General features: G+C 40.8%; 1 protein-coding gene across 1 annotated transcript; it reads left to right on the forward strand.

Annotated features, from left to right (window-relative positions):
* Positions 1-674: 674 nt before the first annotated feature.
* On the forward strand, positions 675-25,016 carry LOC140241689 (uncharacterized). Its single transcript, XM_072321433.1, has 9 exons — positions 675-986; positions 3,424-3,646; positions 6,185-6,367; positions 7,476-7,770; positions 18,705-18,861; positions 19,771-19,937; positions 20,487-20,623; positions 21,530-21,696; positions 24,702-25,016. The coding sequence occupies exons 1-9, from the start codon at positions 675-677 to the stop codon at positions 25,014-25,016; spliced, it is 1,956 nt and encodes a 651-aa protein (XP_072177534.1).
* Positions 25,017-25,450: the final 434 nt, after the last annotated feature.

Here is a 25,450-nt window from a genome sequence, read left to right on the forward strand (position 1 = left end):
AGAGAGAATACGTGGTGCACTGTTAAGCCTTCTACCACACAACGTTCTACCGCCACGGAAGCCTTCAAAGATTTCATCTGCTATTATGTACTTCTTTTGTCGTTAGAGGGCGTTAATATTGTAGGGAGAAAGCTATTACGAGCAGACGGTCTGGAAGCCAGAATACTCATGGGTTGCAGGGCCGGGGATTCCCACGATTACACGGTCTTGTAACACGTTGACTAACCACGATCACGTGACTGAAAAGATGTCGCAATCAGCTTCTCTCTCGCATCGACAGTTACATGGGTGATGGATTCTCCGTGCATCCCCCCCCCCCCCCCCAGCCAGGTGAAGCGCAAGTACGTAACAGATCTAGACAGAAAAACCCGTCTGTTCGGAGATGTTATCATCAATTTTTGACTTTGACGGTGATTCCGTGAAGTCAGTCGTAGTCTCCGCGGAACATATCCGATCCCCTACAATGATTACGGACTGATCTTTCCGTCTATAGTAGGGCTAGGCAGAAAAATCCTTCTGATGTCCGGAGGTGTGTTATAAAATTTAAAAAAAAAAAAATTTACGGTTTTATAGGAGAGGGATTCTGTGAAGCCAGACGTAGTCTCCGCGGAACATATCCCCGACGATAACAGACATATCTTCTGATCTACAGTCCTAGGGCCTATTCGAAAATAATGTTTCGCTCTACTGTAGCAGTTCTAGCTTGCACCTTCGTGTGCCTTCCCCTTTGCCTTTGCTTCAAACCATCCCGTCTTTGTGTCGTGAAAAATAGGATCGGAAATGCCAATCTCACTCTTGCTGTTCGGACAGTCGCCGACAGCACTGTACAATTCTTTGACACCCCGTCTGTAGTCGTGCAGGTATCCTACCGAAACTCCGACTCGCCCAACGCCGCCTGGAGCCAATGGACAAACATCGGTGCGCCGCCGCAAAATCAGTTGCTGTCCAATCCTGTTTGCGTCTACTCAGAGCTAAATCAAACGCAGGTAAATATTTTTAGCTGTAATTTTCAAAAGCTCAATGTAGAGTACGATGTGTTTTTGTTGGTTTGTATGTTTGTTTTCCCTTCGTATACAACATACTTTATAAGCCTGCTTTACTGGGGACACATATCACAATGATCAACAAAATATTGTTAGCTATACATTAATCCGTAAAATGCAGAAAGTGGGTTTGTCATGTTTAATGCTATCGGCTAATGGAAATTCATGGTATCTCAGACTCCGAGGGGTTAAACACTCTCTTTCATTGAATCAGGAGGAGTCTATCAGATTTAGGCATGAACATTTTCCTAAATAGGCCCTATTTATATTCCTTACTGTTTTGCTGATGCGCGCACACACCAGTGTTTTTAGTATTTTACCAGAAGTCTGCACCATATCGCTGAATTTCAGGTCTGAAAATGCAAAATCACCCTCACGTGGGAGGGGGATTCCCCTCTTACAATATTGTCCTATACATCCTCACCCCGCTCTGTCGCGCTCCGTTCCCTTCATGCCCGTGCACATGATCTTCCAAGTTTCGCCACCCCACCCCATCCCCCTCCATCATGAAAGCGGATCGAAGCACGCCAGACAATAATTGCAATATTTGAGCCCATATTAATTGATCAATTGCATGTTTTTAATAAGAAGGAAAAAAACGTGCGCTGGAGGAATAGCATGCATGGACATACAGTATTATGTCCTTGTATGATTTTTTTCCTTCTCTCTATCTTTCATGCTGTTCCTTCCTGCATTAGAATTGGCTAAATTAAGAAGTTTGCAAATTGGGCATTTCTATCCAATATCCAGAGTTTCTATGTCAAACTTTTTTTTTGCACCTTGCGCCCCCCCCCCCCCCAAAGTCCTGCTTGCGGCCATAATACTCGAGTATGTCATGTCTTTTTGGTTGATATTCCCCTTTTTTTTTGTGAGGGTTCAATTATTTCGCCTACCGTGCCCCCACCCCACCGTCACCAATAGAAATTCGTGTTCATGCTCTTTCTGTTTTATTGTTAAACATGAAGTTTTCGTGATATTCATTGTAAGAATACATTCTATAGATTTATTCAAATTAGGTCCTTGTAGGCATATTGTTCAAAATATTATTGATTTACATTAAAATACTGCTGCCTAAGTACTTAAACCAGAGGTTTGTTTCAAGTATAAAAAAAAAAAACATGCCAAACACGCATCAACATCAAAGTGCAAAAAGTTTTAACTGCGGGAGGGAGACACCCCTCCCTCACCCTACGCCCCTAGGATCAAATCCTGGCTACGCCACTGCTATCAGCTTCAATGATTAACTTTGGTATTACACAAAGTCATTTAACAGTGCATCAGGAACAGCTATAGGGTGTCTTGCAGTGGCGGATGGGGGGGTGGGTGTAGGGAGTTTAAACAGGTTTAAATCTAGTCCAAATATAACTCCGCCTGAAAAATAAAAAAAGTAAAATCTTACGAGTTTACCGGTAAAAATTTGACTGAAATCAGATGAAAATAAGGAAATTATGACATTTTGAAGTTTTGTTAATTTCTGCAAAACAGTTTTCGTACAGTGGACATGAATATGCAAATGAGTTAGCTAGCCATATTTTATGTCATAACTTATTCACAATTTTACATTGATCGTGTACAGAAAAATGACGTAAATTCAGTGTTTCCAATACTGTCATTGAAGTGTGGAACATGATGTTATTCCTGGTTGAATAGCCCCAGAAAAGTGATCATTTACATATATCAGGATTTGAGACTCGGGCATAATTGCGTTTGAATGAAAAACGGGAAATTTCAGAATTCTATGTACGAACTACATGGCAAGTTGTGAGGGGATGATTTGCTCACTTTGCCATTTGCATATTCATATTGACCGTTCAAGAACCGTTTCCTGAAAAATTAGCGACACTTAAAAATGTCATAACTTCCTCATTTTTCATCCGATTTCGATCAAAATCTAACAGTTGAACTCATAATATTTTACTCTTTCTTATCAGACTAACTTATATTTGGACTGGATTTTTCCCTTTACCCCCCCCCCCCCCCCCAGCTGTCACCTTTGGGGAGAAAGGTTGGCCACTCCCCCTTAGCAAAAAGAAGAAGAGTGACTAGTCTACGGTGTGTTAGGACTATGTTAACTCTTCCAGTTCCGGCAACAATGTGTCTAACACGTCTAATATACGATGTCATTAGAGTTTTAAGATGATGGTCGTTTCAGTGTTAAATCAAGGTGTAAGTGGAAAGTGATTTGTATACTGACTTATCATGTTTTATTCTGTCCATATACCCTCATATGCCCATTTATGTTGGTCCCAGTCCGGAATCTGGAGGAAAGTTCAAAGGTGCAAGAAGTTCATTTGGGATTTTTAGAAGTAGAATAAAAAAAATATATATATGTATATTTTTTGTATAATTTTTATCTTATTTGTAAAAAAAAAAAAAAAAGATATTCATTCAGGCAGCAGATGGCCAGGTCTACTCCTCCACGCAAAGTTTGCTGAGTTTTCTCGATTTCAGCCCCTGGGCCCAAATCGGGACCAACATGCTACCCGCAGAGAGTGCGCGGGGTGCACTGGTGGACTCTGTCTCAGCCGTATTGTACGGGGAGATTCTCATGGTGTTCGCTAGATCGCTGAGCGCCAGTGAATCAAGGCTCTACTGGTGCCGAGGTTAGAACATTATTTGCGTACTATAGTCATTAGTGTAGGATAATGCAGTGTACATTAACCACAAGAGTAATACCCAGCCATCCAATGATGGGCAGTGCTTCTTGCAAAACAGATGAATTAGTCATAATTTAAAATTTACGGGAAAAAAGAAAAACAATATTATGAAGAACTCTTGGTGTCATCCTTTGATTCTTTCTGTGCCAATAAGTCAAATGTGAACAAATTCCACACACAAACCTATGGACAAGAAATTAATGTGTCATGCAGAGGATTAAACATCAAATAAGTTGGTGACTACTATTGCAGTTGTGTTTAATCTTAAAGCGGAAGAAGAAAACAGTAACATTACTGACTTTGAAGAGAGCTGATATCGTTCTTTCGTGCAAGTTTAAAGCAGTTTCAGTGTAATTGCTTCCTTATTCTATCCTACTCCCTTCCCGAAAGATTACCACACTACGAGATTATCATCCAGGTTTCCTGAGACAGAATACATGTAAAGGGGTGTTAGTATTGATGTAAGTGACGATTGGGCTTTAAACTTTTTGCGAGATACCAAGAAACCACTTATGAAATAGTACAGAGCATACCACTCTAAGAGGAATTCAAAGTTTATTTGACAAGTATCAGTTTTTGAAAGGCTGAGACATCCAAAAACAAAGTAATACAAAGCGATCGTGATAAAAGGTGGGTCACACCTGTTATAAGGATTGCCCTATTTTGGGTATTTCAGGCAGTTCTAAACGAATTTTCATCAAATAAACGTCGAATTCCTCTTGGAATTACATGCATGCACTTTCAAAATTCAAAAGAAGTTTCTCATCATCTCACTCAAAAATATAAGAAACCGGAAGTTAGGCCCCAGCCAAAACTATACGATCCCTTCAAGGTTTACATTCAGTGAATAATTCAGACTTGAATAAATGCAAACACCAAAATGACCAACAATCACCTCGGAATTCTCTCTCTCTCTCCCTCTCTCTGTCTTACTCTCATTTTGTCAATAGCCATTGTGAAACAATTTTCCAGTACATCCGTACTGCACTCCCAGTCAACCACCTGCCATTATAATGTTTATGCCTCCGCCATAAAGTGTCGACGGAGGCATTATGTTTTCGGGTTGTCTGTCAGTCCGTCGGTCCGTCCGTCCGTCCACTTTCCGTCTGTCCGTCAGTAATCGATTTTGTGGATAGCGTAACTTAACCGTTTGAGGTATCAAAGTGAAACTTGGCATACTAATGTGTATTATGTATGAGCGGACAAAGTTGTGTCTATCAACTTTTGGGTGCACATGCTCAGGGTCAAAGGTCAATGTAAAATTCTTAAAATTTCATTACTTCCCCCATATCTATGCAATGCCTGTAAGCATTTCCTTGAAACTTAGTATATTCATGTATTACCATAATCCAAAAGGTTCTCCAGGGAATGAAGTCAAAGGTCAAGGCTCAAGTGAAAATGCTACATTTTCACTATTTTTTCCTCCTTATCTCGAAATCAAGATATCTTCATGAAATGTAGTGCAGATGCATGTTCTGTCTGACAATGATTATCTTGGGAATTTGGGGTCAAGGTGTCAAATGTCAAATGCTAAGATTCTACTATTCAAAGCTGAAATTACATATTTTCTTCATAACTCAGAGATTAGTCACTGCATAAACATAATCCGGGTATATCCATGCATATTTCACAATGATTCTGTTGAGAAAGACTTAGGCCACGGGGTCAAAGATCAAGTGAAAATGTTGAAATGTCACAAATTTTCCGTATTTTGAAAGAGGCTTGAAGTATTGTCAAAAATGTAATGTTACCAGTTAGTGATTATTTTAAGAAGGTTGTTGGCCATGGGGTCAAAGGGCAAGGGTCAAAGTTCAAATGAAAATTCTCAAATTCCCAAATACTTGCTTTCCGAACAATTTAGCCATCCAAATGAAACCTGCTTCAAGGAATGTAAATACTCAACACATTTGTAGTTGTGCCAAACTTTCAAATATTTTATTCCAATGTTTTACCAATCATAAAAAACTGTAGTCTCGCATTGTCAAGACGTACTATAGACCTATTGGGAGAACCATGCGATATGGCAGAGGCATTCCATTATCTGTTGCAACATTTCTAGTTGAAAATGTATTAACTAATTCAAATCTGCATTTTGTTGTAACCTATTTGTACCTCTGTGCTTGATTATGCTGTATAGTGTATGGTATGTAAGGTATAGGCAACCAAGTTGGGATAAAGTGAAGTAGCCATTTCATGTATAGATTTAGAGCCAGCTTTTTAGGTTACAAACAGAATACCCGCAAACAACAACGATTATTTTACAAGTGCTTCTCTCTTCAAGTACTCCTCTGCCTTGATCAAAATATGTTAGTCCCATACAGTTTCCGAGTTCACAACCCCTGGCTATGACGCCATGAAACCACAGACTAAAAGATTGCTATTTAGTCAGTACCTTTATTGGTATGAACATGTGGAAAAAGTTTGTTGACCTCTAGCCGTTACTGGTTTGTTTGCAAGATGCAGTGATGGTATTGTATCTTGCAGGAAGCTCTAAAAGCTTAGGCTCCTGGGATCTCCTGGCTGGCTCTACCATCCTCGGCACCGATGCTACGTTCGTTCTGAACCCCTTCACGGGCAAGTACGAGGGTTTCATGCTCTCTACGGAAGGCAAGATGCATAGGACATGGCAACACAATGATCACAGCTTTGCCGACTGGACAACCATGGGTAAGACCTCAATAATCAGTAGCTCTATATAACTTAATGGTGGAATCACCCCATCAAATTAATAATATGCGTAACCTCTTAAAGGAAAACTGCGCTGAAATGTTCCAATTCACTTTTAATTAATGAAAGTGGAGAATACTTCCTTTTAAAATCAGTCAAAAGAATACAAAGCATTGACTCTGCTAATTTCACTGATTCATATGAATTCCGTCAAAATTGTGATTTTAGTGACTTGATTATGTTTCCCTTCCCAAGATTATGTATATCCCCTCAAAAGTGAAGTCATACATGTAGCGTATATGGTTAAAGGGAAGATAAACCCCAAGAACAATGTGGATTGAGTGAAAGCATCAACATTAGTAGAACACATCAGTGAAAGTTTGAAGAAAATCGGACAATCGATGCAAAAGTTATGAATTTTTAAAGTTTTGGTGTTGGAACCGCTGGATGAGGAGACTACTAGAGGTTATGACGTATGAGTGGACTACAATATCAAGAAAATATAAAGAAAATACTACAAAAATCCATTTTTCATGAAAATTACAAATTCCATCAACTTGATATTGACATATGTTAAGGGTAGCAATTATTCCCCCTGCTTTCTGAAAGCGGTTGGTCCACTGCTCTTTCATAATTCCAGAAAAGTGAATTTTTGTTGAATATCTTTTATATTTTCTTTGTATTGTTGTCCACTCATACGTCATATCCTCTAGTAGTCTCCTCATCCAGCGGTTCCAACACCAAAACTTTAAAAATTCATAACTTTTGCATCGATTGTCCGATTTTTCTCAAACTTTCACTGATGTGTTCTACTAATGTTGCTGCTTTCACTCAATCCACATTGCTCTTTGGGTTTACCTTCCCTTTAAGTGCACAATAGGATAAAGCTCACAGTGCAGTATTTCTGGAAATGTTATAGCTCAGTGTCAACAGATCTCCTATACGATTCAACCACTCCAGAAACTTTACTAGTCTTTTACAGTAGGATGTGTAGTCGGCTAAATATAGTAAAGCTTGATTTGTTTGGCTAACCTTATTTATCCCTTCTTTGTCTATTTTTATTTGTCACCCTGAAATGAAAACAAACAAACAAACAAACAAATACCAGCACATGCCCCTACATTTTCTACCGACATGAAACCGGCTGCCCATGTGATGGGGTACGACATTTTCAACGGGAAGCTGATGGTCAGTGGCATGGGCAAAGATGGCATCGTCCGCGAATGCGGCCAGAGCACTTGTGGCCGTTTGGACATTCCTTTCCGGAGCTATTGCACATGGGGCTCATGGTACCAAGTCGGGGGAGAGACCCCATTCACGGGGGCAGGGGTGGAGAATAACTTGATCATGACTCGCAATGTTCACTTCGGCGTGGAGGCATTCATCGTTGACCAGTCAGGACAGTGAGTGTTTTAAATCACTTATAAAATTTAGAAGGGGAGAGGGAGGGTGTTATTCTGATTTGAATCACTGTGCCTAAGCTTTGCTTGTTGAAGCCAATGTTGTCAAGGGAGGCACTATGTTTTTTCAAAGTCAGGGGGCCGACTTTATGGGAGCAGGAACTTCGATTCTTTTTTTATGATGACGGTGGGACATTTTCCTGCCACATTTTCTGGTGCCGCTTCCGGGGTTAATTGGCTGACAAGTAAAGAAAAAAAATAGAAGGGGAAGGGCTTAACACTTTCTTGTGCCACTTCCGGGATTAATAAAAAAAAAAAAATGGGGAAGTCTTTACATTTTTGGGTGACTCTTCTTTACTTACATCGCCTGACAAGCAGCAAAACAATAACAACAAAAAGTCTCAGCCTATATTTGAAAAAAAAAAACTTGATTTCTATCACTACGTTGCCTTTATTTGTCTGAGCAACCATTCAATGTCTTATTTGTTTTGGAGACGCAATACAACTAAATTTAACCTGCGTACGATAATATGCAGGAAAATGACAAACATAGATACTGAATTATATATTAGGATGATTTAAAACACCAAAAGTGAATATTGGAGAAGATACTGTAAACCTATAGATGATGCCGTTAAAGTATGGGAAAAGCTTTTTCCTTGAAGTAGTAAATAAACATATGACAGTGAGAAAGACAAGTGTCAGGTATAAGTATTCACCCCGGATGACTAAAAGGATATAATCACATCAATAAGACGAAGAGATAAGTTAAAAGGAAAAGCTACAAAGATACATATGTGTATTTTGGATGAAAAGGATAAAAATCACGAACATATTTTAGAGGCTAAGTATATTGATAGGGAGAGTATAAGACGGTAAGAAACAAAGTTACTTCTGCTGTGATTAGGAAATCGAAAAAGAATTACTAAAAAAAAAGACTGTCAGACAAGTATAGGATAAATCAACCATGGGATGTGTTGAAGAAATAATCCTTATCAGGCAGTAGACCTATACGTCATTTAATCCAGTTGAATAGCATTGAACGAGCTAATGATTTCAATGACTATTTTGCAAATATTGGTGTATGGATCACGGTAGCTCCAAAGAATTCGGCCTAATACACTCCGCATGTATTGTATAAGTGCACATCCAGTCTGCATAAGCCCGACTGGCGTTGCTTGCACATTTTATTCAATCTGCAAAAATATAAACAAGAGAAAGGAAGGCGTCCTTAGTATACTGTACATGTATAAATGAGTTGCCCATCAACGTAACCCTTCACAATTGTCACAGGGCTTAATCATGCACAAAATCTCTGAATGGCACTCTTCTATTCATGTGCATACTCTGAATCATAAACTGTTGCCTGAAAATGCCTTTCTCAATTGTGTGTACACAATACCAATAATGACTCAAGTTTTGAATGGGACACAAAAAATACTGGCTTGCATATGTATCACATTAAACTCACTTTCAGATGTTGTTCATCCCTCAGTAATTTCAACTGCATTTCAACAGCAAACCTATTTATATAATCGTGTATTAATTCTAATCCAATACACCTACATATATTTTTCCATGTAACTTCCTTACATACATTACATATGAGTATTAAGTGCAATATAAACTGGCATGTAACACTTGTCAGTCTTATTCAATACACTCAACTCATTCATGTTATTGTTGCTGTTTGTGTATACAATCTATCAACTTCCGCATTGATTTACAACCTTTATAAAGCTGGTGCTCAAATTCCTTAAATAAGAAATATGTATGGAATTTGCATTTGTGTGGTTCATTATTAAAATGATGTACCATTTCTTTAAATAAACCTTGCCTCGTGCTCGTTATTTCTTTTGAGAACTTTGTTCGAGTAGTGCGACCCGACCTCGATGTAAATCGGGCCTATTTAAACCCTTTACTCACTTGATGTGTAGAGGACTCATATTTTCACTCTTAAACTAACCTTTCATACATCCAGACATTAAACAATTTCATTCATGGAGCATGCAACTTATCCAGTTAAACGACAACCTCTATCGAGCGCACTGTGCCCAGACTACATGCGCGACTACCGAATTCACTGACCGCCTCCACACACAGTGCGCACTGTACCGTATGCGTTATAACATGTGACAATTGAACCGTCTTTGTCTTTCTACCAACAAACTCTGAGGCTCATTTTCAGCACACACAATAATTATTTGATATATGAACCAAAAATATGGAACTTACTTCTATGACGGAATGCATCAGTAACTGTAAGCTCGTTGTAGCCCTCTCTAATGCATAATTCAGGACCACAAGCCAAACTCTTGTCTCTGCGGACCAAACCTGGCGCTGCAAAAACGTGTTAGCTCTCTACCGTACTTTTGGCTGCTACAGTAACTTCAATTGTAAGGTATCTCTAAATGCACACACCTATGGTGTCTTTTAAGTCAACAAAAAAAATAATCATTTTCCGTATTTACTCAATGAAACATACCTCCCCCCCAATGAGGGGTTTACCTCATTCCAAAAATGTGAAAAATCATTGACAATTAAATTTTACTAGACACTTGAATACTGCTGCTCTCAACAATACTTGACATATACACAATGTTAACTGAACTTGACATGTTTAGCTGACATTACATGTAACCTCACTTGAAGGTTAACATGAGATAACTTTCAGTCTTCATAACCTTCTGCTGGGTAGACTACCACTACTTTGGTTATCGGCCTCTTATAGTCTGACCTAGCGGTTTTCACCTTCACATTCCTTACTCGGCCATCAGATCCTGGATATACATGCACGATTCTACCTAAGGTCCACTTTCCGCGCAGAGCATTAGGATCTGATACCACTACAACGTCATCGACGCGAACGTTTCTTCGTTCCACATTCCATCTCCTTCGAGGCACCAGTAGCGGAAAAACATCTCGATTCCACGCTTTCCAAAATGCATCGACAATGCGCTGGACGAATTCGACACGGTGTCGGGGGTTCCTAGTCTCCCTGAACGGACCTTGCGACACTCTACTTGATGCGCGACCTAACAAAACATCATTCGGACATAGGTAACTACCATCATCTGGATCATTGGGCGCCCTGCCAATCGGACGCTGGTTTACCAGATTTGCTACTTCAACAAAACATGTGTACAACTCAGAGGGGGACATAACTTGACTGCCTATTGCTTTCTTAAGCGCGTATTTACAACTTTTCACAAGAGCTTCAGCGCTTCCATTCTGATGCGGGGCATAGGGCGTTGTGAATTTCCATTCCACTCCGCGATCAGCACAATACTCCTTCAACTGCACGTCATCCCAACCTTTCACCATCTCACGTAACTCGCGTTCTGCGCCTACGAACTGCGTACCGTTGTCGCTCACTAAGACCTTGGGCTGACCTCTGAAGGCGAAAAATCTCCGAAGCACTTGAATGAACTCCATGGTAGAAATATCGACAGCTACATCTAGATGAACGGCTCGCGTATTGAGACATGTGAAAATCACTCCGTATCGCTTCGCTACCTTATTTCTCCCGACCTTAACGTTGTACGGCCCAAAATAATCACACGCTGTATAGTGAAAGGGTGGTGTGAACGGTGCTGTGCGTAGCTCTGGCAAATCGGCCATCAGTTGAGACTCCAACTTGCACTCCATCTTTCTGCAAGTGACACAGCTGTGCTTTATCGACTTGGCAAGCTTGGTCACTCCGGTTATCCAGTACTTGCGTCTCACTTTAGCCGCAGTAGTCGCCACCCCATCATGGCCAATCTCATGAATTTGTCGTGTGATGAGCCTCGATACCCTATGCTGACCTGGTAACAGCACAGGATGCCTGTTGTCGTAAGACTCAAAGATCCTTCCCACTCTGCCACCGACATAGATGATGCCATCATCGACATAAGGGCTCAGCGTTTTGAGCTCTCCTCGTTTCATCTTGGCATGCAGTGGCTTTTGTACCTCTCCGATCCAGAACCGCTCAGCAGACTCTAACTCTGATGGATTGAGAGGTCCTTTCCTTCCACCTCCTGCTGCGTCACTGCCGGTTTTACACCTGGCCTTTGCATTGTGAAGAAATCTCTTAACGTATGCAGTGACCCTTATTAACTTCTTCCAGCTCGAGTACCTCTCACAGTCCAAGCAATCTGGAGTTACGACTGCATTCATTACCTGTTCCGCTTTACGCCTTTCTTTGTTCTCTTCTGCATTTAGTGATGTGATTTCTATGCACGTCCACTCTTCCTCAGCCAGTTTAAGGAATTCAGGTCCATCTCTCCACCTTTCAAGCAAATTTGACACTGGCACTCCTCTGGATACATCATCTGCAGGATTTTCCTTGCCATTTACATGTTTCCACTGATGCGGATTGGACTTGCTCTGTATCTCTCCTACTCTAGATGACACAAATGGCTTAAAAGCCCTTGCTTGGCTTCTAATCCATCCCAGCACTATCATGCTATCAGTCATGAAAATTGTATCCTGCATCTCCAGTGTCGTCTCCTCTCTGATAGCTTCATCCAGTCTAGTGGCCATCACAGCCGCTTGAAGTTCAAGTCTGGGTAATGTCAACCTTTTCAACGGTGCTACTCTTGATTTGGCAGCCACAAATCTGACATCATACCGGTCGCTGTCGTTCCTCTGCCATCGAAGGTATGCGCATGCACCAAAGGCATCCTCCGAAGCATCACTGAAGATACACAGCTTGGGCAAACCCATTGCCTCTGGCGGGGTTAAACATCTTGGGAATGTCACTTCATTGAGCTCCTTCATTTCTCTGAATAGCTTGACCCACTCAGCATTTTCTCTAGGCGGCAGCTCCTCATCCCAGTCTAATCCAAGTTGCCAAAGACGCTGCATACCTATCTTGGCTTGCACCAAGAAGGCAGAGGCAAAACCAATCGGGTCAAATATCCTGGCAACTTGACTTAGGATTTGTCTCTTGGTCCATTTGTACGAGTCATCTTTCTCAGCTTCACTCTGGAGTATAGTTGACTTCACTAGGTATGAAAACTCATCTGTATCATGCTTCCACACAGCGCCCAACACTTTCTCCTCCGTCAACGCTTCAAGGACCTTCATCTCATCTGATTTAGTTTCATCGCCTTTCATAGGGATGTTAGAAAGCCAGCCTTTAACCTTGAAACCACCCTTTGCTAGAACTGCATCAATGTTCTTGGTTAACTCCTTTGCCTCTTCTGATGATTTGACTGACGTGCAAATATCATCCATGTAAGTGTCACGCTCAAGAACCATAGCCGCTTCTGGATGCTTTGACTTTCCTTCTTCCGCTGTTCTCCTCAGTGCCACCTGAGCTATGGCTGCTGCCGGCTTATCTCCGAATGTGACCACTTGCTTCACATACACGTCAGGCTTCCTGGAAGTTTGCATATCCCTCCAGAGGTATCGATGAACATGCTGATCCTCTTCCGTCATGAGCACCCTGTGGTACATTTTAGAAATGTCACCACAGATTGCTACTTTATGCTCTCGAAATCGTAGCAAGACACCGAACAGATCATTCAACAAATTGGGCCCTTTCAACCAGTAATCGTTCAAGCAATGGCCTTGGTAGCTCGCTGATGCGTTGAACACAATCCTCACTGGCGTGCTTCGTTTCTCTGGACGTATGACAGCATGATGGGACACATACTGCACAGGACCTTTATGAGCAGACATCTCCTTTTCCGTCAGCTTTCTCGAAAATCCCATCTTTTCCATGTCTGTCATCTGCTGGTTGTAGACATCAGCGTACTCTGGATCTTTAGCCAGCTTTCTCTCTATAGACTCGAGCATCCTTTCTGCTTGAACTCTGTTATCTGGCAAATCATGAGGGTCCTTTTTCCATGGGTATGGAACTCTCCATTGGTTTCCCACCTTTTCGCAAGAGTTGTAGATTAAGTTGTACTCATCTCTCTCTGCTTTGCTCATGTTAACAGGCTTGCAATGACAATCACTTGCTCGTACTCCCATGCTTTCAGTACTCCAGAAATCTGACAAATCGACTGGTGGAGATATCTGAACGTGTAAAACTCTGTGTGGGTTTCGCTGATTCACCCCTGATCCTCCAAACACAACCCACCCAATAGGGGACTTCCGTATTACTACGTTACCGCTCTGACGAGTTTCTCCTGAGTGCATCTTTGCATGGTCGATCCCAATGAGCAGATCCACTTCACCACTACCTCTGTTGACATTGTTTGCACTCAAGTTTACCTTCTCAACTATAGAGCAAACATCAATGTCCTGTATCTCCTCAGTAATGCTGGGCAGTCCTACAGCAGATATGGTGCTCACCCTCTTGCCAGCAATAGCACATACAGGAACCTTGTACAACTTTGTACGTAGCTGCTCGGTTTCTCCTCCCACCTTGGTGATTGTGATGGTGGTTTTGGTCCCTTTCAGATCCAATTCATCAGCAAATCCTTGTCTGATCATACTGATCTGTGCTCCGGAGTCTAAAAGCACATTTCCCACTCTGTTTTCTGTTTTTGACTTGATGAATTCAGCCTTGAGGATAGGAAGAATTGCCTCTTTACTTCCAACTGTGGCGATACCGACTTGATTCATCTCTTGATCTGGGTGAAGAAGGGGATGGTGGTAGAATTTACATGGCTGCCCCTTGTAACTCTCAGTGCATAACCTCCTCTTCTTGCACGTGCTCATGCGGTGCTCTCTACCTGCTTGCTTAAGACAACTGAAGCAGGCGTGATTGTCCCTTACTAACTTCAGACGTTCTTGTTGTGGCTTGGATATGAATTCTCTGCACTGATCAGTCCAGTGCCCATCCTTGGTTTTGCACATCCAACATCGAAACTCTGAAACCTTGGCGGGAATTGAAGCCGATATCTGGTTCACTGGCATCTTCGACCTTGCTTCATTCCTCACTGGTGCAGAGGATCGCATCCTAGCTCTCATTTCACTCTCCATCCACTTCAAGAGGGACTCTAGGGTCTGCGATGTTTCCTCATCTTGTCTCCGAAACCACAGCCTTCGATCATCCTCGTTTAGCTTCCTCTCTATTATGGCTAACATATGACTGTTGTTCATGTCATTATCTCGCCCTACCTCGTTCAGTGTGTGGTAGCTTCTTCGAACCAAGTTCACGAAGTCGCAAAATCTCTCATCTTCACCGCTTTTCAGTGGCTTGAATCTGGAGATATCGTTGAGGATTGCATCTGCCACCATGCGTGGGTCCCCATAGATGAGATCTAATTGGCTCCATGCTGCCTCATAATCTTGACCAATACCTCTAATGTACTGCAAGGCTTTTCCAGTCAAGCATGACCGTAGAACCATTAATGCATCTCTTCCACTGTACTGATTATGCACAACATGCATAAAATCTGCCTTAAAGATCATATATTCTCTTATGTCTCCTGAAAACCTGGGCAGCTTTGGTTTCTCCAGCTTGAAACGTGAGGTTACTGTCGCCGGTCCCTCAGGGGATGGACTCTCATGAACATCATTGCTCGCAGCATGCGATGTCTCTCGAACATTGTTATCCTCACTGACTTGTGTGATAGCATGCTCTGCCTCTTTCTGACAGTAATCCTTCTCCTTAATCTGAAGCTTGAGAAATGCTTTCTGACAATCCTCCATCCATTTCTCTTCGGCTTCGAATTCTGCATCATCCTCTATCATCTGTGTGTAGGCCTCATGCTGTGACTGAAGACTTTCGTAGGCTTCATTGTAACTCTTGAAAGCCTCTGAAACTTCACAAACAGGACGGTTCTCTGACAGCATGAAATCCAGAGCATTGCCAAGACGTGTGAATTTAGCCTTGGCTCCTCTGCGTCGGTGCTTCAAACTCTTAGCGTCGTCCGCCATCTTGTATTCTCTGGAACACCAGACCCCAGGAGAGCTGAAGAAATTGAATGTATGGATCACGGTAGCTCCAAAGAATTCGGCCTAATACACTCCGCATGTATTGTATAAGTGCACATCCAGTCTGCATAAGCCCGACTGGCGTTGCTTGCACATTTTATTCAATCTGCAAAAATATAAACAAGAGAAAGGAAGGCGTCCTTAGTATACTGTACATGTATAAATGAGTTGCCCATCAACGTAACCCTTCACAATTGTCACAGGGCTTAATCATGCACAAAATCTCTGAATGGCACTCTTCTATTCATGTGCATACTCTGAATCATAAACTGTTGCCTGAAAATGCCTTTCTCAATTGTGTGTACACAATACCAATAATGACTCAAGTTTTGAATGGGACACAAAAAATACTGGCTTGCATATGTATCACATTAAACTCACTTTCAGATGTTGTTCATCCCTCAGTAATTTCAACTGCATTTCAACAGCAAACCTATTTATATAATCGTGTATTAATTCTAATCCAATACACCTACATATATTTTTCCATGTAACTTCCTTACATACATTACATATGAGTATTAAGTGCAATATAAACTGGCATGTAACACTTGTCAGTCTTATTCAATACACTCAACTCATTCATGTTATTGTTGCTGTTTGTGTATACAATCTATCAACTTCCGCATTGATTTACAACCTTTATAAAGCTGGTGCTCAAATTCCTTAAATAAGAAATATGTATGGAATTTGCATTTGTGTGGTTCATTATTAAAATGATGTACCATTTCTTTAAATAAACCTTGCCTCGTGCTCGTTATTTCTTTTGAGAACTTTGTTCGAGTAGTGCGACCTGACCTCGATGTAAATCGGGCCTATTTAAACCCTTTACTCACTTGATGTGTAGAGGACTCATATTTTCACTCTTAAACTAACCTTTCATACATCCAGACATTAAACAATTTCATTCATGGAGCATGCAACTTATCCAGTTAAACGACAACCTCTATCGAGCGCACTGTGCCCAGACTACATGCGCGACTACCGAATTCACTGACCGCCTCCACACACAGTGCGCACTGTACCGTATGCGTTATAACATGTGACAATTGAACCGTCTTTGTCTTTCTACCAACAAACTCTGAGGCTCATTTTCAGCACACACAATAATTATTTGATATATGAACCAAAAATATGGAACTTACTTCTATGACGGAATGCATCAGTAACTGTAAGCTCGTTGTAGCCCTCTCTAATGCATAATTCAGGACCACAAGCCAAACTCTTGTCTCTGCGGACCAAACCTGGCGCTGCAAAAACGTGTTAGCTCTCTACCGTACTTTTGGCTGCTACAGTAACTTCAATTGTAAGGTATCTCTAAATGCACACACCTATGGTGTCTTTTAAGTCAACAAAAAAAATAATCATTTTCCGTATTTACTCAATGAAACAGTGTATATCTGGCATCACAAATTCCTAACATACAACAGTGTATCTTAAATGAAGTTCCACTACAATTTAGTTTCTCTGCATGTGGTAAATGAGGAAGAGGTACTCAAAGTCATCAGAGGACTCAAAGCCAAAAAGTCAACTTGTCTAGATGGCCTATCAGTTAAATTTTACAATTATCTGCATCTGGTGTAGTACATTCGCTGAATTACCTTATCAACTAATCTCTGTCAGAGGACATATACGGTTCCTCATCTTTGGAAATGTTCAAAAATGATACCAGTCTCTAAATCTCGAGACAAATCCCTGGCTTGCAACCATAGGCCGATTTCATTTCTTTCGCCTCTCTCAAAAGTTCTGAAAAAGATTTTGCAGTCTCAACTGTCTCACTACTTAAAACATGTTAACATATTGAACAAGGAACAGTCTGGATTTAGGTCAAAACACTCAACTGTCATGTCATTTTTAAAGGTCACGGATGACTGGTATCGAGCCATAGATGACGGTTGCTATGTTGATGCGGTCTTTATTGACCTACGCAAAGCGTTCGACACTGCATTGATACGGATATCCTTATTCCGAAGCTTTGTCAAGTAGGGGTGTCGAAGGATTATTTAAAATGGTTCGAAAGTTAATTGGGAAGACGACATATTTGCACTCAGATAAATTCGTCGAGAGCACGATTACAATATTAAGTAGCTAACAGCGTGCCAAGAGGCTCATATTATTCTTAGGCCTCTGTTATTTAGTACTTTTGTCTGTGATTTGGTTTCTTATATTGAACAATGTAAATTTCATTCATATGCAGATGATACAGTGTTGTATTGTTCTTAGAAAAGTTTAAACGAAATAGAATGTGTATTGAATTCTGAGTTACAGAATATTTATAAATGGATGTGTTTAAAGGACAAGTTCACCTTCGTATACAATATGGATGAAGATAATGCAGCAGTACAAGTAGAACACATCAATTATGAATTTTAAAAGTTTGTACGCAGTCACTGCTGGATAGGAAGACTAACAGTGTTTGATGATGTCACGTGAACAATTATAAGTAAAATAAGAGAATTCCACAAAATTTCATTTGTGGAAAAAGTGCACACTCCCTCAACTTGTAACTGACATAATTATGTTAAGGGTAATATTACTCCTCCTGCATTCTAAAGAAGGCAAGTCCTTAGCTCTTTTATTATGAGAGAAAAGTGAAAATATGTTGAATTTTATTTATTTTCTTGAAATCGTTCTACACATATGACATCCCAATCTCTAGTAGTCTTCACATCCAGCGATTGCGGAACTGAAACTTCAAAAACTCATAACTTTTGAACGGATTGTCCGATTTTACTCAAACTTTCACTAATGTGTTCTACTAATATTGTATAGATTGTATATATGAATGTTGAATGAATATGAATTAGTCATGCACGGAGGAATAAGGGTGTTATATAATAATTGTAAGATGTGTCCAGGCACAAGTTGTCTAATTCTAAATACGATTCCAATCATTTTCATCGTTGAAGAAGAGAAACACTCAATATGTTTTTGTCATGTAACTCGTAAAAACAAACGTATTTGTAAGTTTTCTTGACGATTAAAATGTACTGGCACATAGAAGTATGATTAAAATCAGGGCTTAATGTTACTCTATCATTTATTTTCTTTTTTTGTGGCAGATTGTGGAAGGCGTGGCAAATGAAACGAGGTGCATCATTTCAAGCATGGGAGAAGGTTCTCCATGACACCAGCCATGGAGCCATTGCATCGCTTCCGTACTTCATGGTCGATGACAAGGGATGGTGGGAGGCATATGCACTCAATGCTTCCGGTCAGGTAACATCAACAAAATGTTTGCATACCGTCCGATGAGAACCAGGAGGGTGCTATCGTGTTCAAAGATTTGGGCGTAAATAAAAACAAAACAATCAATTTTCATGAAAAAAAAAAGATGTTGTACTCTTTTTTTTTTTATGAATATGAGATTAGTAAGTTAATCCGGAATGAAACAGGAAAATTAATCAATGAAGGTTCTAGAGCACAGATAAAGTTTAATCTAGAAAAAAATATTATATGTTTGGTTTTAAAGAGAAGACAAATGACGCTGTGTTGTGATTTTGATTAAGCAACAACATCTTGGTTAATCTACAAGTTAAACAACAAAGTTCCTAGGCTTAGATTTATGAAGAAAAAAAATACTGACTATCATGCAGATGAGAGATACATTTATTCTGTATCGGGTGCTAACAAGTTTAATCTAGAGTTGCAGTCACTCCAACATTTTTTTTGTGTACACGACTAGACAAATGTAAAAAAAAAAAATGGGATTATGAGGATTTATGGCTGAAGATTATTGGTTGTAAAATGTTGATATTGAGACAATAAAATAGCCCATGAAGGGCTAAAAGGTTTGGAAATAAAAAAGCTTGAAAGTGAAATTAGTGATGATAGCATGGTATTATTGAATGTAAAAAGAATATGGTTGTGTCGAAATGGTAGCATCAGTTGTGTGAATATGACGTCATCTGAGAAGAATCTCGGAAGTACATGATACCCACACTTTTGTTTTTCAATTTTTCGGTTTTTCGGTTTGTTTGTTGTTGGTTTTTTTTTTTTGGGGGGGGGGGAGTTATTTCTATAATGTAGGAAATTAATTGGGACTCTATTGAAATGAGGAAAGTGCGAGGCATGAGAAAAATCTAAAATCAGATAGAGAAATGACAAAAATGTGTGAAATGTTTCCAGATCATCACGATTCAGCCTCCTCGATCCATCGAGGCCTCACCCCGCAAGGTGCGATGGGGAGACAGCCTCACCGTCTCGTGGTCAGTGTCTGCTGACCAGGTCATGAGGAAGGATTGGGTAGCTATCTTTCCACGCGGTGCCAAGAATGACCAGTATGTTGACTACAGGTGAGTTTTTGTGTGCGGTTTTGACTTTTCTTGACCATCGTCACCGAGGAGCGCTTATGAGAAACTAGTACACGAACACAACGCGCTGCCACCAGTAAACGCAAGACATAGAATCTGCAGTTTTATCCATCAATCCATTACAGCTTTTGCTCCTTGGTTGGATCAATCATTTTTCCACTTTCTGGATGACGGAAAAGACTTGTTACTTGTCACTAATCAAGCTTGTTATCATCAAGACCTTACTTGTTTGAAATTGGATGCAACCTCGGTGTTTGCAAATAATCATCTGATATTTCTATGATTCTGTCAATCTCTTTTCTGCCATATTTTTTTTTTCTTCTGCTGTACACATTTTCTTTGTTCATACTGTGAGTTAAAGAAATAGTCGATACGATGCCTGCCTTGTAATCAGGAGATCGTTGGTTCAACTCCAACCCTTGCATGTAGGCTGTATCATATGATATCACCCTCCCATATTCTACATATTATCTGAATACATTACACTTACGATGACGTCACTGTTGGCAATGTCATGTATGCCCATCGCAGATACGTTCAGGGACGTTTGGATCCGGGTGAAGAGGCCGTCCCTGTTGGAGACGTGAGCATGACTGCTTTTCTTCCAAATGGACTTTACGATGTACGCTACCTTGTCAACCAGAACTACATCAGCATCATTGATACAAGTATGTGTACTATGTGTAAGAATACTCCAGGAAGTCCGAGACAAGAAAATAATCAGAATTAAACTGATAATGATATTTGAAGTGTACAAAACATTCTAAAAGAAAACTAACTGCCAATCGAAAGTGTAAAGACTTCCACGGTGAAGGAAGCTTCAAGATGCCAAAACTTCTAGGCCAGTTTTCTTGGCTTTTTATTTGTCGTATAGTAGTTGTACAATATTATGCTCTATTGCCTAGGCATGGTCGAGTTGTCGAGAAGATACACAATCACGTGAAAGTGTTTGAAAACTGCCAAATCTCCCTATCCTGCCGAAAACTTACTGACAATTTAACACATCTACCAAGTACTAACAAGAGGATACAACGGCAGCCTTGATTTTTGGACAGCGTTTTTTGTTTCCTTGCAAACAAAGATTTATGTGATGCGCTAATATAGTATCTTCCTAATTGTCCTTTTGAATCTCCTTGAGTTTGTTGTGTCGATGTTTGTAGGCGTGTTATTTTTTGTATTTTTTAGGGGGATGGGGAAGGGAACAGGAGAAGGTGTGTGTGTGCGTGTGTATCATCCGTAGTGAGAGTATGTACAGTGGGATCTGTATGCCATACTCAAAGAGGTACTTCCATCGCTGGATGAGAAGACTACTGAGTACACATTCCCTTGACTTATTACTGACATATACATGTAATTATTTTCCCAGCCTTCTGAAAGGAGCAAGTCAAGTGCTCTTCACCCCCCCCCCCCCCTCCACTCCATTTTGCGAGAAAAGTGACAATAGCCTCTGTGCCACTTTCAAAACTCACTCTTTGGACGAGGATGTTTTTGACATGGGGAGTCTTATACAACCCCCTTTGAGATTTGTAGTCATGGTGATCTACTTTCTCCACCCCCCCCCCCCCAAATCTCAGCGGTGTCATACACCAATCAGTCTCAAGAGAGTGAGGCGGTGCAGCTCTTCCGGGGCATCTACAAGGGCCTGGGGGTCACGAATGACAACATTCAGGAGTGTGTGAAGGAAGGAGAACTCACCATCGACACCTTCCTCCGGTCATTTGAGGCCTTCGAGTTGGGACAGGTGAGTCACGAAATTAGCTGATTGAAAACAGAGTCTGTCATTACTGGAGGAATTATCACACATGATAGACGTACTTTATCTCAGTGAAGAAACAGGGGAAGTTATGCTATTACCTGGACACTGAAACAACCAGCGTTGATTTGGAAAATAACTAGGAAAAAAATAAACTAGAAAAACACTGAGAGCGCAGACCTCCGCCAAGCGGTTCATCTGGATGCATGTCAAGGAGACCGACACCCACGAGTCATACAGCCCACGAGTTATATAGCCCACAAGTCATACAGCCCACACGTCGTACAACCCACAAGTCATACAGCCCACAAGTCATGCAGCCCACAAGTCATACAGCCCACAAGTCATACAGCCCACTAGTTATACAGCACACGACTTTGACACTAAGTCAGTGGCGTATCTAGGGGGGGGGGGGGGCAAGGGGGGGCACGTGCCCCGGGCGCCACTCCTTGGGGGCGCAAAAAAAAAAAACGAAGAAGAAGATAAAAAAAAAGAAAAAAACGAAGAAAAAAAAAAGAAAAAAGAAAAGAAGAAGAAGAAGAAGACGAAACTTACCGGAAGGGGGGGGGGGAGGAAGAATGGTGGGGGGGGGGGGGCAGAAAACCAAATCAAAAAAAGATAAAAACAAAACATAACGATGACTCGGACAAAATGACAATGTTTATTGTGTTCACACAAGAATTCTATGTAAGCTGAAATACAATTTTCGGCTCGCTCGCTGCGCTCGCTCTCTAAATTTTATATAGAAGAAGAAGGTAAGAACAAAAATGATGAAGCCGACAAAATGACAATGTCTATTGTGTTCACACATGTCATTTTATATTTAGCAGAAAAAATGTTTCACTGTCGTTATCTATAAGGCCGTCACTATATCTTGATTAGAATTGTAAGATTTGATAAGCAAAAAATGACAAGAGTTCCATGTTTTGTAAGCTGAAATACAAAAATTTTCGGCTCGCTCGCTTCGCTCGGTCGCCAAAATTTATCAAAACAAAAAGGAGATAAGAACAAAACGTGATGATGATGACGCGGAAATATACAAATTTCGCCTCACTCGCTCGTACTAATTTAGAGTATTTCTTCAATTCCTTAGTTTGTTGGTAAAAATCGTTATCTATAAGGCCGTCACTATACATTGTGTCTTGATTAGAATTGTAAGATTTGATAAGCAAAAAATGACAAGAGTTCCATGTTTTGTAAGCTGAAATACAAAAATTTTCGGCTCGCTCGCTGCGCTCGCTCGCCAAAATTTATCAAAATAAAAAGGAGATAAGAACAAAACGTGATGATGATGCGGAAATATACAAATTTCGCCTCACTCGCTCGTACTAATTCAGAGTATTTTTTCAAGTCTTCAGTTTGTTGGTAAAAATCGTTATCTATAAGGCCGTCACTATACATTGTGTCTTGATTAGAATTGTAAGATTTGATAAGCAAAATATGACAAGAGTTCCATGTTTTGTAAGCTGAAATACAAAAATTTTCGGCTCGCTCGCTGCGCTCGGTCGCCAAAATTTATCAAAACAAAAAGGAGATAAGAACAAAACGTGATGATGATGACGCGGAAATATACAAATTTCGCCTCACTCGCTCGTACTAATTTAGAGTATTTCTTCAATTCCTTAGTTTGTTGGTAAAAATCGTTATCTATAAGGCCGTCACTATACATTGTGTCTTGATTAGAATTGTAAGATTTGATAAGCAAAAAATGACATGAGTTCCATGTTTTGTAAGCTGAAATACAAAAATTTTCGGCTCGCTCGCTGCGCTCGCTCGCCAAAATTTATCAAAATAAAAAGGAGATAAGAACAAAACGTGATGATGATGCGGAAATATACAAATTTCTGCTCACTCGCTCGTACTAATTCAGAGTATTTTTTCAAGTCTTCAGTTTGTTGGTAAAAATCGTTATCTATAAGGCCGTCACTATACATTGTGTCTTGATTAGAATTGTAAGATTTGATAAGCAAAATATGACAAGAGTTCCATGTTTTGTAAGCTGAAATACAAAAATTTTCGGCTCGCTCGCTGCGCTCGCTCGCCAAAATTTATCAAAATAAAAAGGAGATAAGAACAAAACGTGATGATGACGCGGAAATATACAAATTTCGGCTCACTCGCGCGTACGGGGGGGGGGGCATTTCATGAAGCAATTTGTCAGATATTTCGTCTGACAAACTGTTAAAAGCTACTGAAATCCTTGCTTCTGATTGGCTGAAAGCAAATTTTGTGCGACAAGTTGTCGGACAAAATGCTTCATGAAATGCCCCTCTAGTTAAGAATATTTTTTAGAGTACTCAGTTTGTTGGTATAGATAAATCGTTATCTATAAGGCCGTCACTATCTTGATTAGAATTGTACGATTTGACAAGCAAAAAATGACAAGAATTCCATGTTTTGTCAGCTGAAATACACAAATTTTCGGCTCGCTCGCTGCGCTCGCTCGCCAAAATTTATCAAAATTCATTACATTTAAATCACCCTCAAAAAGATCCCTTTCAAGGGCTTGAAAAGCATATCATGTGGACTTTGCTTAAAGTCTCTACCGGGATGGGGTTGGGGTTGAACACTAGTCTTTTTCAGAAATTAGGGGCGCAATTTTCGCGCTTGCCCCGGGCGCCGTTTTCCCTAGATACGCCACTGCACTAAGTGAACAAATTCCATGAGTTCGACATCAAGTGAAATGGGCCCACGAGTTGTACAGCCCAACAAGTTCCAAAAAGGCTCACGAGACGGACTGTATAACTCGTTGTATGAGTTGTATGTTGTATGGGTTGTATGACTCATGGACCTATTTTTAATGTCGGTTTCGTGGGCCGTATATGACTTGTGGGTGTCTGCCTCGTGGAATGACCCCACTCATTTCCACCATACACGCAGCTGAAAAAAGCCGAATTTCGCTTTAACATAGAAGCCTTTTGTTTACGTCATCAGCTCATGTCTGCTAGCATTACCGCGCATCATCCTCCTGTTCTCCATCTCGCCTGTTACAGATAAATACCGGTCTGTATCTTCTCGGCGAGGCCCTACGAGACGTCAGAGAAAGTTTGCAGATTTGCCAGGAGACTATGCTGCTCTTCCGCCTGGCGAAATTCATCGACGCCCTCATATCGTGTACCGGGAACGAATGCGTCTCCTTCGTTTATGACTCCATTGAGGAACTCTTCATCCTCTACAATGATCGGTATGAGATCTATGCCGATATCAAGGGCGCGTCCAACAACTTCAACATCATCCACGCCTACCAGCAAGGAGGCCTGTGCATTGGGCGCCTTGTTAGAGCATGCCTGGGATTGCACGACGAATAGGCCTACGGGGCTCTTCCTCTCCACACAATAGTCACAGCAATGACATTATGATAGTAGCGATGGTAACAAAAATGATGTCTTATATTAATGAGAATGATCATGGTAACAATGACAACAGCACAGCACCAGGGGTTCCATCATGTGGAGGTCCACACCCTCTCTCAGCTGGGCAGGCACCAGGAGATGGAATGGTGGGCGAGTTAGGCGATTGGTGCATCCGAGTCTGACTAGTATACTGTCTTTGAGTCACATAAGTTCCCGGACAGTGCGCGCAATAGATTTTGGTTTCCATCCAGGTCTTGTCATGCTTGTCGCATATTGGCAATGGGTGATTTTACAGACTTTTTCAACGCAATGATTCCTATCTCATGCCGCTGTAAACAGTAAAATATTTCTTGTAGCAAAAGCTCAGGTAAGGTCCTCCTCATCTTCCT

This window comes from Diadema setosum, chromosome 18 (genome assembly GCF_964275005.1).
Source record: "Diadema setosum chromosome 18, eeDiaSeto1, whole genome shotgun sequence".
NCBI classification, from domain to species: Eukaryota; Metazoa; Echinodermata; class Echinoidea; order Diadematoida; family Diadematidae; genus Diadema; species Diadema setosum.

What these genes read in the sequence shown, in the direction of transcription:
- LOC140241689 (XM_072321433.1), top strand. Translation starts at nt 675, where the DNA reads ATGTTTCGCTCTACTGTAGCAGTTCTAGCTTGCACCTTCGTGTGCCTT. An exon ending in ATCGTTGACCAGTCAGGACA is followed by an intron (nt 7,771 to 18,704) that starts GTGAGTGTTTTA and finishes TTTTTGTGGCAG; the next exon opens with ATTGTGGAAGGCGTGGCAAA. An exon ending in GACCAGTATGTTGACTACAG is followed by an intron (nt 19,938 to 20,486) that starts GTGAGTTTTTGT and finishes TGCCCATCGCAG; the next exon opens with ATACGTTCAGGGACGTTTGG.